The 19,676-nt window shown below is 37.3% G+C and overlaps 2 protein-coding genes across 2 annotated transcripts in view; one reads left to right on the top strand and one right to left on the bottom strand.

The window, feature by feature from the left end:
- The first annotated feature begins 2,090 nt into the window (after positions 1-2,090).
- LOC140940638 (neuronal-specific septin-3-like) lies at positions 2,091-13,737 on the top strand. Its single transcript, XM_073389627.1, has 12 exons — positions 2,091-2,196; positions 2,269-2,299; positions 5,462-5,617; positions 5,776-5,949; positions 6,521-6,646; positions 7,433-7,514; positions 7,891-8,028; positions 8,478-8,595; positions 9,112-9,210; positions 10,426-10,522; positions 10,734-10,785; positions 11,533-13,737. The coding sequence occupies exons 1-12, from the start codon at positions 2,179-2,181 to the stop codon at positions 11,675-11,677; spliced, it is 1,236 nt and encodes a 411-aa protein (XP_073245728.1). The 5' UTR covers positions 2,091-2,178; the 3' UTR covers positions 11,678-13,737.
- Positions 13,738-16,935: 3,198 nt separating this feature from the next.
- The window catches only part of LOC140941303 (uncharacterized), a 12,295-nt gene continuing 9,554 nt past the window's right edge, over positions 16,936-19,676 (bottom strand). Inside the window, exons 6-7 of the mRNA XM_073390284.1 lie at positions 18,259-18,433; positions 16,936-17,765 (exon numbers count right to left, since the gene is read on the bottom strand). Of these exons, the coding sequence (XP_073246385.1) occupies positions 17,455-17,765; positions 18,259-18,433 (486 nt within the window). The 3' untranslated portion in view covers positions 16,936-17,454. The remainder of the gene's footprint in view (positions 17,766-18,258; positions 18,434-19,676) is intronic.

The following is a 19,676-nucleotide window of genomic DNA, read 5'->3' as shown; positions in this document are numbered from 1 at the left end:
GTAAGTTTAACTAGTGTTGAAAGGATAGCCCTCATCAGCATTATTGTAAAATTACATCGCAGACAACAAGAATTCATCGCCAACAAGAATTCATTGCTTTGTATTTTCCAAATGTTTCCATATGCCAAATATGAAGTACAAACGCGCGGTAGATAATGGCCCCGTCTCACAGCGCACAAATTGTTTTACATATCTGGCCGAAATTTCAACTGATTGACAGCCCCGGGGGGGTACTCCCTTATATAAGCCATATAAGTATGTGCCGCCCCAAAGGGTTTTTGCACCGTTTTGGTCTGAAAACGGGTATTGTGTTCGAGGGAACCATGGGACGGGAGTGTATGAACATATTTATCGTTTCAGTTCCAAATGAATGAGAAAGAAAGAGAAATATGCCTTTTTGTTGGCGTTCTAATCTAAGTAATGATGACAATTTCTTTGAGGCCAGGTCTGAAAAAAGGTATGGATTTTAGAGGCCAGGTCTGAATACGGGTATAGAAAATAACATTTTTGGTTTGAAATAGTGTCCTTCCCCCCCCCCCCCCCCCCGGGTTGAGAGCATAGACAAACTGTCTCTGATAGCCAAAGAGAGGTTATTAATTAAACTTTCTCTCAAACGCCGAGTTAAATATTATTGACATGATATGTAGGGAAAAGTTGCCAAGTCAAGAAATATCGTAGATGTATATATATATATATGTATATTTTTTTTGTTTTCATCTAAATTATGCATACAAATTATAAATAAAGATACATGTTACATTTCAGCGTTGGCGGTTTTCTTCTTAATTATTATTTACGGGGTACCGACCAGAGGTTTTTTCCTCCCTTGCGGCAGGATGAATCGGTGTCGGCCGCTTCTGTTCGGGTATCCATGGTAACAACCTGCGTCGCAGCTCGGGAGTGTTAGGGCAAAAACCAGAAAAAACGCTGGATCAAAATTTAACCCTTAAAAACTCCCATGCCGAATTTCTGAGCCATAAAATTTCTGTTATAAACGGAGACAACAAAAAAGGAATTGAAGTGTTGATTTACACCCCAGGACACCTTGCAGACCATTGATTGATTGTATATTACCAAAGATGCAATGTAATGCGTTAAATATTAAAACAGTCACAAAACAAGTTTGATTTTACTTTATTCGCGGAGTTACCCGTACGAGGCCGGGATACGCGGGCCGCACGAATCTTCAGATTGTTTTAATTTTGCATACCCCCAAAAATCCCTGGTTACTCCGGCTCATCAAGCTACCCAAAAAATACTTGCCAAAATTTTCCTACCCGAAAAAACCTCGAAATAGAAAATTTCAAACCCCAAAAAATCCTTCGACCATCCCTGTCACTTGAAATCCGGAGTACCCCCCTCCCCCCACCCGGAGGGGGCAGAGGTGTGTATTAGTTTTCGTGATCTGCACATTACTGTCTTGGAGCCAAAAACAGGCTACTTTGCAATTGCGGTCGATTCCCTTAGAATTGCAATTGAATAGTTGAATTAAAACCGCTACTGACAGCTGTTTTGACAAGCAGGAGTAACGCTTCTAAGAAAGGATAGTTCAGATCACGAATCACGATCACTTAAGAGCCGAGTGATTCGGGATTCTTTTTCTATAAACTCTATCAAGGAAGGTTGCAGGCTTCTCACAGGTAAACCAATAATGAAACCAGGAATATAATGGGACTCTTCACACCATAGAAGTGTCACAATACATTCCAATTTTTAATCATCGGGCTGCATTAAGTATACCCGCCAACTTTTTCCGAGTCAAATGAGATTGAGATTTGAGAGATTTTTGCCTTGTCAAGGACGGGATTTCCGAAATTTATATTGTCCCAGCGACTTCCGAGGATTTCGGACGATTTTCCGAAGACTTCCGAAAACGTCCGAAGATGTTCAAGCGAACTTTGACCGCTTCCGAAGCCATTTCGTTGGGACATCCAAAGTCATCATTCAATGCCTTATTGGAACATTTTCATGGAAATTGAATTGAATCTTCGTCGTTTGTTCGGATTTGCGAGTCAGGCGTGAGAAATTTTCCTTGATACGTGAGATCGATGTCTTTAGTCTGCAAGCGTGAGACTCACGCATAATGCGTGAACCCTCTTGCTTTGGGAGAAGGGCAAAGTCCTGGTGACTACTACTTACATACCGCTGGTATCAAGTACTGGGGCGTCAGTGGCGAAGATGGCTTCCTCAGATAAGGTACGACGACTTGTGATACGTCTCATATTTTGTAGCTTTTCTCTTGACAGATAAATGTTTTCTGCGTTTCAGCAATTCCTCCTGACGGGAGCACAGGTTGACGGTATGTTATGCTTGTTTCTTCAATTATTTTACCCATTGATTTGTCTTGTAAGTTGTCATGTTCACTTAAAGTCAGCTGAAATAATATGTTTGATGCATTCTTTCACGGAATTAAGTACAGAATGTACGGCTTTACATGTTTTATTAGAGCTGCTTAAATCACGTCGTTGACAAAGGAGCAAGTAGGTGAAATTATTAGATGTTGCTTGTTGTCTTTCTTTCATAATTGTCAAAAAGTCAGAATTGCTACCCAGATATATCTTTCAAAGTTTACGTAAAGTGAAATGAATATTCACTCTCGGCTGTTGTTGTTTGAAAGCTCATGTAATTCTTTATTGTTTAATGGTCTTTAAAATTTCATGATGCCATATCATCAGACGATTGGTCGTTGTCTTAAAACAAACTCATTGTTTTGTTTTGCGTGCATTTTCGTTTTCACGGACAGTCGATTGTTAGAACTAGACGCCCAAACGCGTGACTTAGAAACAACTCGTGAATTTTGTCAAAAGGATATCCAGCTTAACCGAATTCTCCTATGGCCTCTTCGTTTCCGGACAAGTCGACCTTTCGTGACTGTGAGTATCATAAACGCCCAGACATTCATACATGTGCTTTTGGGAGAGTGATCACTCTTAATTTTTCACGCAAGGAGAGAAAAGAACGATAAAGGAGTTTTGTTTTTCGCGATCCTTCATTGCGTTCTGCACGCGTGAAAAACTGTCAAAAATTTTGCCCAGTCGAGACTGAATTTTTTCGGTTTTTCGATGTGGGTGGTTTTGTGGGATTTTTCCTGTATTATTTAGAATTTTAATTTAAACAAAACGGGATTGTCAAAGTTATCGGTCTACAACTTGAGTACATTTATATAGTGAGTTAAAATTATTCTTTTAATTTAGCTTAATGTTTTTTTCCAAATCGTGCCAGTATAGAAACTAAGTTTTCCCTACAAGCGTGATCTTGGTTTCTTAAACTTATTTGATTAGACCCTTTTAAATCTGTACAGTTCAGAGTGTGATTCAAACAACTTTACCAAAGGGTGTGTCACAACATGTCACCTGCCACAAGTTTGTGCTGGTTAATCTGCTTATTATGAGATACAGGGTAAATTTTTCAATATTCTTTTAAAACATTAGTTTTGGTTAGTTTTTAAATACACTGTACGTCGAAAAGACTTATTTGGTTTCCGTTTTGTTGATATTAAGTAAGAATAGCTTTTTCAATTTTTTAAATTCATATCTAGCCAAATTTATGAAAACTGCACCAGCTGGTAACTCTAGATAAAGGGGCCAATATTTTAAAGAAATTCAGCTCTAACCCATAATCCCTCTAAGGTGACTCTCTTCTTGGTTCCTGATTAGTGAAGAAATATTCAAGTCTACTAAAAAGAAAATGTCAACATGGCCATCTCTAGCTGCTTTAAGGCCCCATAAGACAGAGGCAGCTTAAGACTTAAGCTAGCCCTATTCTGGGCTTTTTTCAGGCCAGTTTTCAAAAATTCAGCTAGATGTATATATTCATAATTTTAATGTTTACTATGTGGTAAAAGCTGCAGTAAATCTAGTTGCTAAACCACCCTTTTAAAAAATGGAGTAATATTGTTTTCATCATAATTCAAAGAATATAATTCCTGTAACATGTAGCAACAAAATCAGTTTTGTGACACCGTCTTAGCTCCAAAACTGTTATCATTTGTGAAAAAACTTTTACATAGAAAGTAAAGCAAAATGCTTTTTTGGGTTAAGTTTTTAGGTTCTGGTATAATGTAGTTCTTGAATAATGACATTAAAGTACAATATTTGTCAAAGTGTATTAACTTTTCATTTTAGTTATTTCTTGTTTGTAGTTTGGTTTTCTGCTCTTACTGTATCTATAATCATATGTAGAAGTAACTTGGAAATTGTAGCAAGTTAGGTTTTTTTAGTTACATTGTAAATTAAGGATGATTACCCCTGATTTTTGTCAGTCTATCCTAAACCTTTCACTTCCTGTGGTGTGATCTGTATAAAATTAGAAGAATTCAATGATAACAAGTTATTTTGTTAAACTAGCTTTTATTTTATTTTCTTCAATTCTAAATTAAGTGAATGTTTAGTTCTAAAGTAAAAAAAAATGAGTGAAGTTAAATAGCTGATCAATTGAGTAAAGCTGACACTATTTAGATGTTGATTTTGTCACTTGACCATAGACTCACCCAGAGTACTTTGTCGTGTTTGGAGTGAGCTGAGATTTCATAATGATCATCGGAAATAATCAGATTGACCCCTATCTGATCATAGTCCATTTAAGGTCACTTTCCATCTGTCAAAATTGACCAGCCAGACCATTCCTGTTATACTGAGAACTTCACATTTAATCAAAACTATCCAACCAGATCAGTCAAATCCTAAATAGCAAGCATGAAGCAAATAGTTTCTAGCAAAAGATATAATTCTTGGAAATTAAAGCCAGCTATTTCACTTTTAAAATGACTGGTCCGGCCTTGATTTGGCCGGCCAGTTCTGACTTTTGAGAAGTACGCTCAGATTGCCACTGTACTGTTTTAGAACGTGACAACAACATGCGAAATGAATCAGAAGAGGAACATCAGTGGATTCAACCCTCCTCACCTTAGAGTTCCATTAGCTCAGCGATCAGACCGTCAGCTCTAAACCTAGGAGGGTCATGAGTTTGATTCTCAGTTTGAACTCAGAATTTTTCTGTGCTTTTGGGTCAACAAATTCTCTTCCTTTTTTATTATGAGTCTATTAAAAAGACAACACACAAGATTTTAATATATATATATTTTTTTGCCAACAAGAATTTATTTTCCTGCGATAATGGATTGAGCATTCTCCATAAGCAATTATGACGTCACTTTATGAATACAGATTTTCAATAATGTTTGATTTCAATAATTGTAATCAATTATTGATGATCAGCACACCACCAGTACTTTGCACTCCATTTTCGAAGTCACTTCTCTTCAGCAATAGTTTTGATCTTAAACAGAATGTCAAAAGCTGCTTTATTTGAGTCTAACATGTGCTAAAATATTGTTTGCACTTATTTTTGTAATAATTACTATCTTTTTCCCTGTTTGTCAGTATTGTCCTTTATTTCACTTAAATGCACTTCCAACTTTGATTATGATAACAACAATAAAAATATCTGCTTTGATTTCCAGCCTTATCAAAGGTGTTCAAGTTTGCAGATGTCGAAGAGACTGGATATGTTGACGTGGCAACAATTTCAACTCTTGCTGTTCAGCTGTTGGGAGCACAGCTCAGTGAGAGTGAGAAGGATACAATTAACAACAAAGCTGAAAACAAGGCTGAAAAAGGTCAGATCAGTAACTTCATCTTTTATTTGAAATCTACTTTAGTGATAACTCTTAAGTTATTTCTCACTTCTAATGTCATAGAAGGGGGATGAGAAAGTTTCTATGTTGTACATGTATCATTTGAAGTAAATTTTATTTTCTGACTTTTTGTTTTGTAGGGCTCCTGTCTTACCAGAACTTTATAGAAATCATGATGGAGACGATGCAAGCAATGACCCACTGGGGCAAGTTAAAGACAGTTTTAGAAGGTTATGTTGGTTTTGACACAGTGCAGGAGCAGATTCGCAAAAAGTCACTCAAACGTGGATTTGAATTTAACCTTATGGTGGTTGGTAAGTTATTGTTACTATTTTAATGACATCACATGCTGAAAGCATCACAATGAATCAATCCACTCTCCTGGGGTCCATTATTCCACTTGAGTTTAGAACATTTTGATGTCATTTCTATGGTCTATATATATATTATACATGTACATGTATAGCACATAGATCATAGATAATTGTTGTCTATTAATTTTGTTAATTTCAATCAATTTTTCAAATAAGGCGCACCTAAAGCAAGTGGTGACCACACCCCTAAGCCCCCTTTATGTACAGTGTATTTAGGGTATTGGTGTTTGTTGCAACCCAGCATTGTAACAAAATTTGCAGCTACTTAAACAGCAACACAGAGGTGAAAAATGAGCAGGCATAAAAATTATTATCAGCAATAAACAGGAGTCTGAGTGTAGTTTTTCTAAGAAGAATCATTTAAATTAAGGATAAGGGACAAAATTATATATTTTTATGTGACACTGAATTCAATCTGACATTGCTTAAATCAGTCAATCAGGATTGCGAAGAATGAGACAAAATTTAGTTGTTGTACACTTGATTATTGATAAGATGTATTGTTTTTAAGGTGCTACTGGTCTTGGCAAGTCAACTATGGTGAACACTTTGTTTAAAGGGCGTTTGAGCAGAATGTCATCAACTGGGACAGCTGCCACCATCCCTAAGACAGTGGAAGTCAAGTCAGTTAGTCATGGTATGAATTTTCCATTACATTGCTGCTACATGTACCGCACATTACAAAGTGTTACAAATGTATGTTCACTGTAGGTCGCAGGAGGGACTGGATGTATGGCTGCCCTGATCTGTGATGCAGGCTGAGAATGAGAAGTCTTTGCATGGAGTGTAGCTAAATGTCATGGGTCGTGGGTGTGGGTGTGGGTGTGGGTATGTGTGGGTGAATGTTATGGGTAAAAAAAAGTTTTCCAAAAAAATGAAAAATTAAAAAGAGGAAAAGTTGTAAAATTCATGAAACGGAAATCTCCACGTACATACCATGAGTCTTATTCTCCTTCCCCGCGGTCAGCAAAGCAAATAAGCGAATCCTTTATAAGTACAAATGGACACTAAAAAGGCATTTAGGCGAGCGAAAAATAAAGGAGATTTTCGTTTCACAAATATTTTACAACTTTTTTCTATTTATTTTTTTTTCAATTGCTTTACTTTATCATGTTTTTCTATACTTTCTTTACCCACGACCCAGGACCTCTACCCACTACCCACGACATTTTTAACTACACTCCCTCCCACAACGTGACAAGTTTCTTGTGTTAAGTGTTAGTGGTAAATTTCCAAAGTGCTTAGCCCCTGCTCAGTGGAAATGACATTGCGTAGTTCAGTCAGCTTTGCGAAGTTTGAGAAGTCTGAATCAGGCAATGTTGAAGTTTTTCCTGACAAACATTGTTTATTGTTACTATTTTATGCGTAGTTGCATTCATGCATTCATTGTTCTGTTATTGTTTTGTTTTGCTTTGATTTTCAGTGATTGAGGAGAAAGGTGTAAGGTTAAAATTAACTATTACTGATACTCCAGGATTTGGTGATCAAATCAATAATGAAAGCTGGTAAGACTATAATATAATTATCGTTTATTTTTGCGAAAGGTGCAAACTATTATGTAGCCATAGCAACAGTGATCTATATCATGTTTTTGCAGAAAAAATCACCTAGTATTTTGCTTTTGATATATATTTATTTATATATTTATATTTAATCGTTCTATCAATGGTACTAGGATTATCGTTCGTTTTATTGCGGACTTCATTATAATATATAGAGGCTCATTAATATACAGTTGGTGTACATGGTACAGCAAGTGGGAGAGAAAAGATCATAGGAAGATCATAAAAATTAAAAGTTCACCATAACTGTCCTTCATTTTTTTTGTCAATTTTTTTATAAATTATGGCCATAGTTTATTTATGTTATTTTCTTATTTAGTTGGGAGCCAATCTTGCAGTACATCAATGAACAGTATGACAAATATTTAAAGGAAGAGACAAGTATCAGTCGAAAGCCTAGGGTTCCAGACAGTCGAGTTCACTGCTGTCTTTATTTTATTGCACCAACTGGTCACAGGTACGGTCTGATCTCAAACTTCATCAGTGTAATCTGAATTTATTTAATACTATCCTATACTGTCTATTTTTAGTTCGTGGTTTTCCTTTTCCTCTTTCCTGTTAAACATCTATCATACAGTCTGCTTTACACTATACATGTACAGTGTATATTATGGGTTTTCAGTAACCACACAATTTTACAGCCACCTTTTCACTTTTCTTTAATAAAATTGCTAAAAAAAAAGGAATGCACTTTTTAATGACGCCGTTTCGGATTGTAATGAGTGTATATGGAACTATACGTAATAATATTGTAATCTTTTGATAGAGAGATAGTCTTTGAAAATTTAAATGAGAATGTGCTATGTACAGACTGTTTGAAGTGCGCAAAAGTTGTCGTTCAAAGAATGTCATTTCCCGGTGATTTTGTCTGTCTTTAATTCTTTTATCTGCTTTTGTGTCTTGTAGATTGAGACCTATTGACGTAGAATTCATGAAAAGATTAGACAAGTGTGTTAACATCGTACCTGTAATTGCAAAGGCAGATACACTAACTATAGAAGAACGCGAGGCTTTCAGACGACGGGTAAGTAACGCGACTTTTTCTGAAAGACCAAACGAATGACATTTAAAACAAACAAGCAAAAAACTACAACAACAACAAGTTAAGTCCTATTTGAAGGAAAGTGTGATGCTGGTTATCTCATGAGACGAGCTTGTGACCTCTCTCCCCATCCGATACCGGCTGAGTGCTATAACTAATGAACAACGGATTCCAGCTATAGTTTCAAATGTCACACATCGACATATTCGCTATACTGTTAGAACATCTTGTCCTCGTTCTTAAAATGATTTTTGAGTGCATAGTGAAATTACCGAATACGGTGGATAGGACGTCTTTCTTTTCTCTTTTATGTTGCTGATGTATTGAATAGGAAAAGCCAATCTAAACAAGTTTATCTGAAAGTTTAATTAAAGATTATACTAATATGCGACACGTTTTCCAACTTTAGATGTACTTGTAACTTCTTACGGTCACTGACTGTGTATTTCGGTTACTATGCCACATTTAGTACCTCTGTTCGGTTAATTTGCATTTCAGCTACGCGAAGACATACAGAAGAATCACATCAACATTTATCCTATCCTTGATCGACATGACCTCGATGAAGAGGAAGCCAGAACAACCTCGAGAATCAGGGTGAGTTACTTTTTACCGCCCTTGTGAGATATTATGGACCGTAACTGAAGATCCGAGGAGCGCGATAGCAGCGAAAACGTCGCTTAAAAAGTGAATTCGTGTTCTTTCAATCGTCCTCACGATTATTCTAATTACTCCTTTACTTTGTCAAATGTAGGCGAACTCTCCTGAAGTTGAAATTCGTAAGAACCATGTCCAAGTTCAGAAAGAGAAAGAAAACTTCTTCGTTTGTTTAAGTCCTCCATACAAAGTGAAGTTAGGCATTTTCACGTCGTAGTCGTGCCGCGACGGCATAGAAGTGTACAAAAAAAGTGTGCTGTACGTGCAAAGTTGTTGTTTTTCTTATCAAACCTATTCTTTGTTTTGACGTTCTCGTTGCCCTCACCATCGTAGGATCGTAAGGTCTCTATGTCATGGTGAATACAAGTATATGTTTTACTGATATATCTGATATTGCAGTTTTTCCTTGACAAACCTATCACGTCCATCAACTTTTGACAAAGCACTTTTAGATACCTGTATGTGCCGGGCATAGTATCAAACCTTTTTTTTTTAGCTTGAAAAGTCTGCGTGAATTTCACTCACCATGATCTACCTTACCTACCCTTGCTGATGTTTCCAATGTTTTAAAACCCATAATAGGGCGAATGGAACGAAGAAAAATTACGAACCCCTTCGCGACAAACATCTTTCTCAAATACACGAAATACTCCGAGTGAACGGACATCAGAAAGGTTGCTCCCGAGCTGGATCGAGAACAGCTAGCGTTTGCGGCGCGAAAAGCGAAGATTAAGCAATGATTGTTTCTTTGCGTAACGCGAGTCACGGATGTCTTATCTTTGTTTACATCAGAAAGGTTGCGCCCGGACTGGATCGAGAACAGCTAGCCTTTCCCGCGCGAAAAGCGAAGATTAAGCAATGATTGGTTTTTTGCATAACGCGAGTCATGGACGTCTTGTCTGTGTTTACATCTGATCTCAAGAACGCTTGCTGATTAAGCACTCTAATATTAAAAAAAAAAAGACTAGGGTAACACTAGCACGGTGAAAAGTTTCTGGTGCTTTACCCATCCATTCAACTTGTAAATGTAAATAAAAATGTAAATGTAAATGTCGCGATTGAGAGGACAAACATACATGTGCTAATTACATAGCTTTCTGCAGTGGGCTCGGACATCAGCATACATTGATGTGCGGCATTGCTTTGTAATTTAAGGACCAGCTACCCTTTGCTGTTATTGGCAGTGATCGTTATGTTACCGTGTCCGGGAAACCTGTTCTTGGCAGAAAGACGAAATGGGGTCTTATTGAAGGTGAAAACTGAATGAGTTAGCTGTTTTTTTAGTGTTTTAAAATGTATAGTTTAGCCATCTGTACAAAAACAAAAAAATATAAAGAAAATTTAAACAACCAAGTCAAAATCTTATTAGGTACTATGCATGTTTCGCTTTTCTTGATTGAAAAAAGACTTTGTGCGAAAATTCAGGTTTGATATAATTTGTACTTATTTTGATCTCATTTCAGTTGAAAACAAGAACCACTGTGAATTTGCTCAGTTGAGAGACATGTTAATCAAGTAAGGGTAGCAGCAGTCTGTTGTTGTTATGGATTTCTGTAGCTAACAAGTTTTAGCAATCAATTGAAAGCATTAACTGTCAGTGTTAGTTAAGCCCCTAAAGCAATGGCGCATTTTGGCTTTCGCGCGTCCGCTCATCCCTGTTTTCGGGCAGAAGGGGGTTTGCTGTTCCATTTTATCCTCCCCAAGATTGTACGAGTTAAACATAAGTGAAGAGACGAACGAAGATAAGCATTGATTTTCTACCGTCATATACTTTCTGGTTATTATCATAGGGAATGCATAAACTGATCAGTGAGATCCGAATATAAGTGCTAAGACCCGATAATAATGATGATCTGATTTCTGGTATTAAAGAAATGATCTCAGAAAGTAAAACGATTTCAGTTGCCTACAAGTACAAGAATTGAACTTGAAGTTCATTAGATTCGTACTAGTTAAATTCCTACCACAGCGCACAGTCAACACCAGCACGTTAGTGTCTTAAATACAATTAGCGACATTTCGAAAGAGCGGTAAGTTTTTTTTCCAGTGAAGCGCCTGTAGTTATTTTTTTTGCGGGGATTCAGCTGCTTTCCGTAATGTGTGAGTGTCCTTAATAGCAAGGTGTCAGTAAGGCGAGAATTGACTGTACAGAACTTTACTGTCTCAGAGTAGGAGTCCTTTTAAGACTGTTTCCCCTGTGTAAAGTGATTTTAGCCCTTTCAGGCCAGTAGCTGGTTTTTATTTCATTATATATTTTTTCAGAACACACATGCAAGATCTAAAAGAAGTGACAGATACAATTCACTATGAAAGTTATCGCCGGAAGCGCTTAACTGAGGACAAACACGATCAAGTTGTATTAACGAACAATGTCGTCAACATGGATTGTCAAGAGAGTAAGATTTAGACTTCTAATGTGTTTTAACTCGGTACCAGGTTACTGGGTTATGTTTAGGTTAACGTTTCCGTCAAGATGGCCGTGTTAAGTGACACATTGAATGAATTCGAACCCATTTACCCTAGTTCATCACACTGTAAAGCAACTAAACCGCCTATAATGTGCAGAGAGGCGATATGCCTTAGCATTGGAAAATTGTTACCATTCTGGGCCCAGTTGTTCGAAGGCCGATTAGCGCTTAACCCGGGGTTAATCTCGGATAATTTTCTGTGCTATTTTTAGAGCTTCCAATCATCGAACTTGTAGACAAAAAGAACTAAAACTGAAATGCCATCTGAATTCAAATCTCGCACTAACCCTGGGTTATCTTAACCCAGCTTTGAACAACTCAGCCCTGATTCAAAATCAATCAGCAAGACGTAATGTAATTTTAACTTTTGATGTGACGTGATTGTGCAAATGAAACCTCTCTGCCAGTACCTCCAAATTTTCTTCTTCGTCATCAATATTTCTCAAAGTCTTGAATTACATTCCAATTATTCTTGCCTGGAGTGATGGATACGAAATGGTTGCTTAGCAACGTGGTTCAAACCCGACTTGGTTACCACCAAATAGTAAATACTCGCTTACCATTTAAGAAGCCAGCAACCGCCCTCCCGCCATCCCCTTCCAAAAAAGAAAGTTGTCGCCATCTTGAAGAAGGCGTTAACCATTTCAAAAAGACTGTATAACTTTCTCAGCCTTAGCATCGTGATTACTCTAGCAAGTACAGTCAAACCTCGTTAATATGGACACTGAGTGGGCCATAGAAAGTGTCCGTACTTAAGCGGGTTAAATTTAGAGAAAATATAAGGGCTTTCTTTCCCCAGGGAAGAGACTGGACTAGGGTATAATTATTTTAATGTTGCGTGATATGGAATTTTCTGGGAAATGCAACTGTCGAGAAGCTAATGATATAAACACCCAGAACTACATGTACCCAAACCAGCGCTTAAGAGAGTGTTATGGTGTTGTTCAAAATAGCCGTTTGACCGCTGTACCGGTCGCTTATAGCTACGTTGGAGTCGGTATTTACAACGTACATACGGTACCGCTCAAAAGTAAGTTACCACCCTCTCGCGAGACGTGAATCGCGTCGCACGCTACGCGATTCTTGTAGCGCAGTACGCGATTCTCGTAGCGCGCGATGGCCTAAAAACTGTAAGTATCGTGGCCAAAATTATTGAGCGATTTAACCAATCAGTGGTAAAGCTTGTATGCAGTTGTCCTTCCGCACTATACCGGATATATTTGAAAGGACTTTTCCTGAAACGCTGATCGAGGTTACATTAATCATAATAGTATTTTCATGGTAGCGTTACGTTTTTCAAATGTATTCGGATTAGTGTCGGAAAAATCTGTTTTTCTTCCTTTTTTGGCCAAACCAGAGAAGCACAAAGGAATGCGTTTTGAAATTTATCCGGATTGGTTTGAATCGAGATCATTTCATACGGCTTTATCAAGTTTATCTGTTTTCAAATTTATCCGCAATATTTTGGACGGAACCTTAGAAATACAAAATATTTGTTAGTTTGCTATAAAAGATTTAGATAAGTTTTTCTTGCAATTTTCGATAATAGCCTTTTATAACATTGCAAATTTATACATAATAAAGTTATATTAAGAGAATGGGAATTTGTTATTCCAAGAAATTTTGACATAAGAACAAGGACTGGCAGCTTTAGATCTTTAACGGTTAAGTATAAATTTTGTTTCATATCTACTCGAGTTTCGTGTGTTTATACCAAAGGAACCCGTTAGTACCGCGACTATTGGGCCTTTAAAACCCTGCAATAGTTATTCCTGATAATCTGTCGATCATCAACACTTTAAGACTGTTATTTACGGGCTTTGAATGACTTTAAGGATAAAAAGCTGCCGTTAGTCTGTTATACTTTAATAGCGACCTAGGTTACATTATCTTAGAGCATTTTTCCTTGAACTTATTGTTTGAAAAATTTATATTGTAAGACATATGAAACTTAAAATTTTGGAAAGTAAATTGAATTAAACCCTGAACAGAACTTCTAGACTGTGTCTTGTGAGTTTATGATATCTCTTATGGATGACAAGGTGGAAATCAAGGTTTTCGAGGAAAAAAAAGTTGTGTAATTCGGAATCCGGAAACCGAAAATTTTCAGCCCTGAAATTGGATTGCAACATTCTAGATACTTCTGGATGACTGCGTAATCGGAAATTCTCAGCTCGAAATGTATGTGCAATTCTATCAATGTAATGGAATTGAACCCAATGTAATATCTCTCACCAAGTTGCCTCAGTTTTTCTTTACACAACAAAGGAAATTTTTTTACATTAGAAAAGAGTTTAATCCCCACATGCAATAACATGGCCGCCATTTCATTTTTTTGTTCACCAATATGGCTGCTGTGACGTCAAGAGAAAACGATTTAAAACGGAGTAAAAAAGGCAATGTTCCCCTAGGTTGTCAGTTTCACCGCTAATAGGCCATTTGCACTAAGAGGCATGTGACACCGTTTTTATGAAAATGAAAGTTATATGATTTTGCCTTCGAAAAACGATTAGTGGGTCATATCTTAAACAAAATAATGGTGATTTGGTTTTTCAAACCCGCACCATTTTCATAAAATGAATAAGTTCGTAAATGGTCACGTGACCAAAATGTGTTTTTTAAAATTTTGAATTACCTCTCTCTGAACACAAATTTTGCACTTAAACTTCAAGGAAATGTTGAAAAGATGATGTGACAACGTTTACAGCACATTTGAGCCTCATTATGAAACGTTGAACAAGATATAAGCAAGAAGTAGTTTTGGACGCCATGTTGGAGGGCAAGAGCATGTCCTCCAACATGGCGGCCAATACAAATCATACTACTTTGCTGAAAAATCAAAGTGCCACAAAATATCTCCCTTAAATGCGTTTCCTCTCAAATTTCGGGTGTAAGATAATTTTTGTGTGCTCTAACAATTTTTGGCATCAGCAAGATTCCAACTCATCGTTTAGAGCGGTTTTCACTTGACTGTCGAAAGGGATTGGTTTTGGTTTTGGTTTTGGTTTTACTACGCCCTTTGGTTGGCTAGTGTATTTACTTTGGTTTTGGTTTTACGACAGTCAAGTGAAAACCGCTCTAAAGGAAGCATTGGTCACGTGACCTCTTAGTGCAAGTGGCCTATTTAGGTGAAACAGTTTTTATTTTATTATTTGTTATCCCATTTCTATAAAGCATGGCGTTTTGATCTCAATATAAATTATCGATTTTAATTTTACATACTTTGTCAACCCTAGCAGTAATAATCTGCTACACAGCCGTTCTTAGTGTCGTCACACAACGCTCCTCCCCACAAACGTTCAACAAACGGCTTGAGAGACACTTTATTTCCATTGTCTACGTATAGTTGATTGAGTTGGGGGCCTGTCGTTGACCACATTTTCCCTTTGCGTGCCTTTTTACTTTTTGCGTTCGACGAAGGAAGAACGCTTCCTAATCTTCTGGGTTGCCTGTTATCACGTAGGTTCCCTGTGCACGCAAGCGAAAGCTGACCCGTGTTTTTTCGTTCCATGGTTCACCTTTTCGGCGCCATTTTGAATGACGTCACAATTTCGTTGCGCAAAGCATTCTGCCTCGTGCTTCGCTGTTTGTCGGACGTGTTGGAAGGTTCAAGCTTTATTTACGTCATAAGCAATTGTCATATGGCAGTCACGTGCATCACTGGTTCTATCAAGGTCAACCAGCAAGATGATTACACGGGAATATTTGAGTTCGGCTAAAGAATGAACTGTGGAGTTGTTTTCTAAGCGGGTTTTATCGCTGAACTGATGATTCTGCTACACCTTTTTCGGTCAATGCCCTTCAAATCGAGCTGGAACTTCGTAGAAACACACAAATAAAGACCAGGTAACATTTGTGCCATGAGAAGTTTACCCGTGCGTTTGAGTCTATTTATATATTTGTAGTTTAACCTCTTTACGCACGAAATATATTCTGAGATAAAGTAAGCTGTTGTTACAACTGTAATGCTTCATTCACGTCTGATATATCTACGCGGGCCATCTTGCATGATAAGTATCAGGGGCACCCAACGGCAATTTTCGGGAAAATATCTGTTCGGAAGACGATATGAGAACTAGAATTTTCGGAACATTTGTTGCAAAATTTCTTGCTTGCCTGCCTCTCCTAGGATTTTCGAACATCTACAAAATGGTATAATTACCCATTTTAAACGGATATTTACCCTAAAAAAGGCCACCTAGAATTTTCGGGAGCCTTTTCCTGGCTGAAATTTTCGAAAAGGTAAGTTTTGATCCCTATAATTTTCGGATCATTAGACTTTCAGCTAGGAAATCCGAACAGATGAAAAGTTTTTAGGGGATAAAAATATGCCTATATCTACCGTTTAAATACTAAAATACGTTCAACAATGCTATGTTAAGTGGTTTTGAACTATATCCTCGTTGGGTGCCCCTGAAGTATCTCGCTCGCTGAAGCAATCTAAGTTTTAAATATGTTAAACTGACCTACATGAACTTAAAATAATCATGAGATGAAAAGTTTGCACAATGGCAAAAGATTCTGTCCTGTTCTCTGACATCAGTAATCTAGCGAAAACCTAAATGTTTCCGTCGCTCCTATGATCATTGTTTTCACTTCAAGTTGTGTCACGCAAGAAGCCAGGACTTTTTAACCTTCGAGGCTACCATTTTTTCGAAGTTTGTAGTGACATGTTTATCTTTTTAACAACATAGAACTTTTTACGATCCATTTTACATTTTTATCGACCATGCTTGAGGGAGAATAAGACAGGAGTAAAGAGTTAATGAGTGAGATATTTTGAAGCCGTATACGCGAAGAGCATTTCTTAAGAAAAGAATGTTTACCTTTTAATTCATGATCTCTTCCATGATTTTGAAATAATGCTTGACGACACAAAAGCTAATCTGGAGCTAAGAAAATTCGAACGCACTCATTAATCTATGATTACTTCTAGTATACCTTGTTTATCCAGTAGACGAACATCCGCCTAATGGACACTCCGAGAGACTCTTGGGACAGGCTCCAATCCAATGTTACCCCTTAGTCAGGCTTCTTCCTTAGAGACCAAAGCTGAGGTTGTCGAAGCCTGGTTTGCGGTGATTCTTGGTTTAAATAACAACAAGGATACATGCAAGAGCATATAGGTTCATAAGCCTAGGTTTGCGGTTAAACAACTAGGCCTTTTGAGTATTTTTCAGAGTTCCCAAAAACATTAAGCTCCCGGAAAACTCTCTTTAGTGCACAAAGCTCATTAGTAGAAATTCGATAATAAATTTCAAATGTTGAAAACTTTACAAGTTTGAGAAATATGTTGGCCTTCTTTACACAAAAACTCCCAAGAATCGTTAAAAAAAAAAAATGAGAGAAAAAGAGTTTCCAGAGGCCCGTCCGGAGAGCTGAGATTGTTTACAATCAGGATCAACGTTTCAATAGTTTTGCAACAATTATAATAACACTATCAGTGAACGGAACAAAATGAAAAGGTTTGTTAGCTAGTAGCGGTACTGTTACTCTTTAGATTTTGATTTAAATATTTGCTTTCGGGCCCCAAAGGGTTACTGGGCCACAGGTCCGAAAACTCTTCGAGAGATTTGAAAAAATTAGGGCCTGATCAACATGTGTTACCCATGCATTGGCAAAATTCAAAATTTGGCGTTCATTTTACTAATTATAGCAATCCTTTGAAGAAATTATGCTCAGTCTTTCTCAATTTTCTAAAAGCTCATCACTGTATTCATGTTGGTTGGAGTTTATCTTGTCTGTTCCTCTTTCCTAAGCGCGTCAAATTTTGCACATTATGAGGCAGCTCTGAACCAATCTTCCTGATGGAGGAAACACCAGGAATAGAGCTTAACTGATTTCCGATGATAGCGAAGCCATCAAATGGACTGACTACTGTCTGAAGATCCTGTAGTCTCTGTTTTCCTTCTTCCTTGACAATGTGTTCTACTTTAGCTCTGCATTCTTCGCACAGTTCTTCTACTTCGTTTTTTAAGAGGACTGCTTTGTCCGAATCCTTTTCTTCTTCTTGCATTTCATATTCATCTTTTTGTCATGCAAAACGAAAAAAGAGAATTATAAGTTCCTAGAAAAGTTTAAAACCACAGTAAAACAAGCCCCTTAGATAGCATTTTTCCCTTTGCTTTCCTCCTCCCATGTCTTCTGTTTTCGATCACGGCATAACAAGCCACACCATCGAGTCCAACAATGGTGTGTTACCGGATAGCCGAAACAGCTTGGTCATTTGACTTGGCATCGGTTCCATTCCTGAGATCTTAAATTCAAGCACCTTTTCTGACAAGCATTAGAACTTGGACAGTTCTTAGAGAAATAAAAAAAAATTATCAAGGATTTCATCATTATTTAAGACGAACTATTATTGCTGTAGCAGTTATGTTTAGTCATTAAAATTTCTTAAATTTCATTTTAAAACTGTCATCAGTCTTCATTAACACCGAAAGATTAACAAAGCGATTTGGAACGTTCTGTTTTTCTCCAACGGCGGAGCATGCTCACGGAAGCTTCATGTACTACTCACCATTGACTTTGTTTATGCGCTCCATTTTAGGCTTATAGTAAAAATATTCCCACAGGAGGCCACCGCTTACAAGAACAGCAAACAAAACAAGAAGAATGATGAGAAAATCGTAATCATCAAACAAACTAGAAGATTCTTTCGTGTTTTGCTCCTGGGAAACTTCGCGGGATAATAGCTGCTAGAAAGAAAAACAAAGAAAACGACTGTCACGGTGGAGCCAATTGTCACGACTGTCACGGTGGAACCAATTGTCACGACTGTCACGGCGGAACCAATTGTTAGCAAATTTACTGAAAAGGTCAAAAAGTATTATATAAGAAACCCAAAAGAGTTATGGGCAGCCAATTTGCACAAATTACAGTCAAGAAGAATTAAAGAAGACATAGTTGAACCGTTTATGTTTTAAATATATATTTTTTCGTGCCTGTGTTTTTGTTCATTGAATTATTTTTCTATTCAAATTTGGAGTTTGGACGGCTCAGATCAATTGTTTAGGTAGAGCTGGAGAAAATGGCGAAAAATTTCGCACGTTTTGTTGAAATGAGCGTCAAGAAGGAATTACCAAACAGAAAAGACAGCCAAAATATAACTCAACGGATGACAACTGTCATTTGAAGAATCTCTGCTAAACAATCCCTTTACACTCTAAGTTTGCCGAAGAAGAGAGAAATCAAGACGGGAACTTAACATCCATCGAGGTAATAAAGTTTAAAAGTGTAAATTATTTTGAGTCAATAACAAAACAATTATTGGATTCGGCATTCGTATGATCTGAGGAAATATGCAGGTCATACGAAAGCTGAATTCAATAATTAACAGTTAATGAATGAGACTGAGTATCTTATGAAGAATTATGGAGATGGAGGAGGGTGTTATCCGTCGAGGCCGTAGGCCGAGGCGGATAACACCCTCCGAGATCTCCATAATTCTTCATATGATACGAAAGCCGAATTCAATAACTGTTTAATTATTCATTCAAAATATTTCCCCGATTCTGATTGGCTAAAAGCACACGCATAATTCACCATAACCAGTTTCTAATGACCAAATTTGGAAGAATTTTGTGTTTAACGAGAAAATGACGTCAAAAATGCATCGTTCGTGTAGGTTAAGGCACCGTTAACCGAGAAGACCTGGGGACGAGGTTGAGTTGTTTTGGTTGTGAACTTGACAAAATGGCGGACATTTCACTCGTTTCAAGAGTAAGAACTAGGCGAAAAAATAACTAAAAACATGGCAAGAACAGCAAGAAGACAATTCGAAGGGCGACATCTGCTATCTGGAGAATATTTGCGGAGCTGGACAGACCTAAACGTGCACTATCGAAGATGAACTTAACATCGATGGATCGATGGGGGTAAGCATGTTTTAGACATGTTTTTTAAAACTGGGAATTATTTTGACTGAATAATAAAACA

The sequence above is a fragment of the Porites lutea genome, chromosome 6 (genome assembly GCF_958299795.1).
Source record: "Porites lutea chromosome 6, jaPorLute2.1, whole genome shotgun sequence".
Lineage (NCBI taxonomy): Eukaryota > Metazoa > Cnidaria > Anthozoa > Scleractinia > Poritidae > Porites > Porites lutea.
Note: the sequence above shows the minus strand (reverse complement) of the source record. Positions and strands in the feature narration are given on the sequence as shown.

Bases quoted from the DNA above. Each gene is read 5' to 3' on its own strand.
- LOC140940638 (XM_073389627.1), top strand. The intron at 5,618-5,775 runs GTCAGATCAGTA...TTTGTTTTGTAG, and splicing joins TGAAAACAAGGCTGAAAAAG to GGCTCCTGTCTTACCAGAAC. The intron at 7,515-7,890 runs GTAAGACTATAA...TTTCTTATTTAG, and splicing joins CAAATCAATAATGAAAGCTG to TTGGGAGCCAATCTTGCAGT.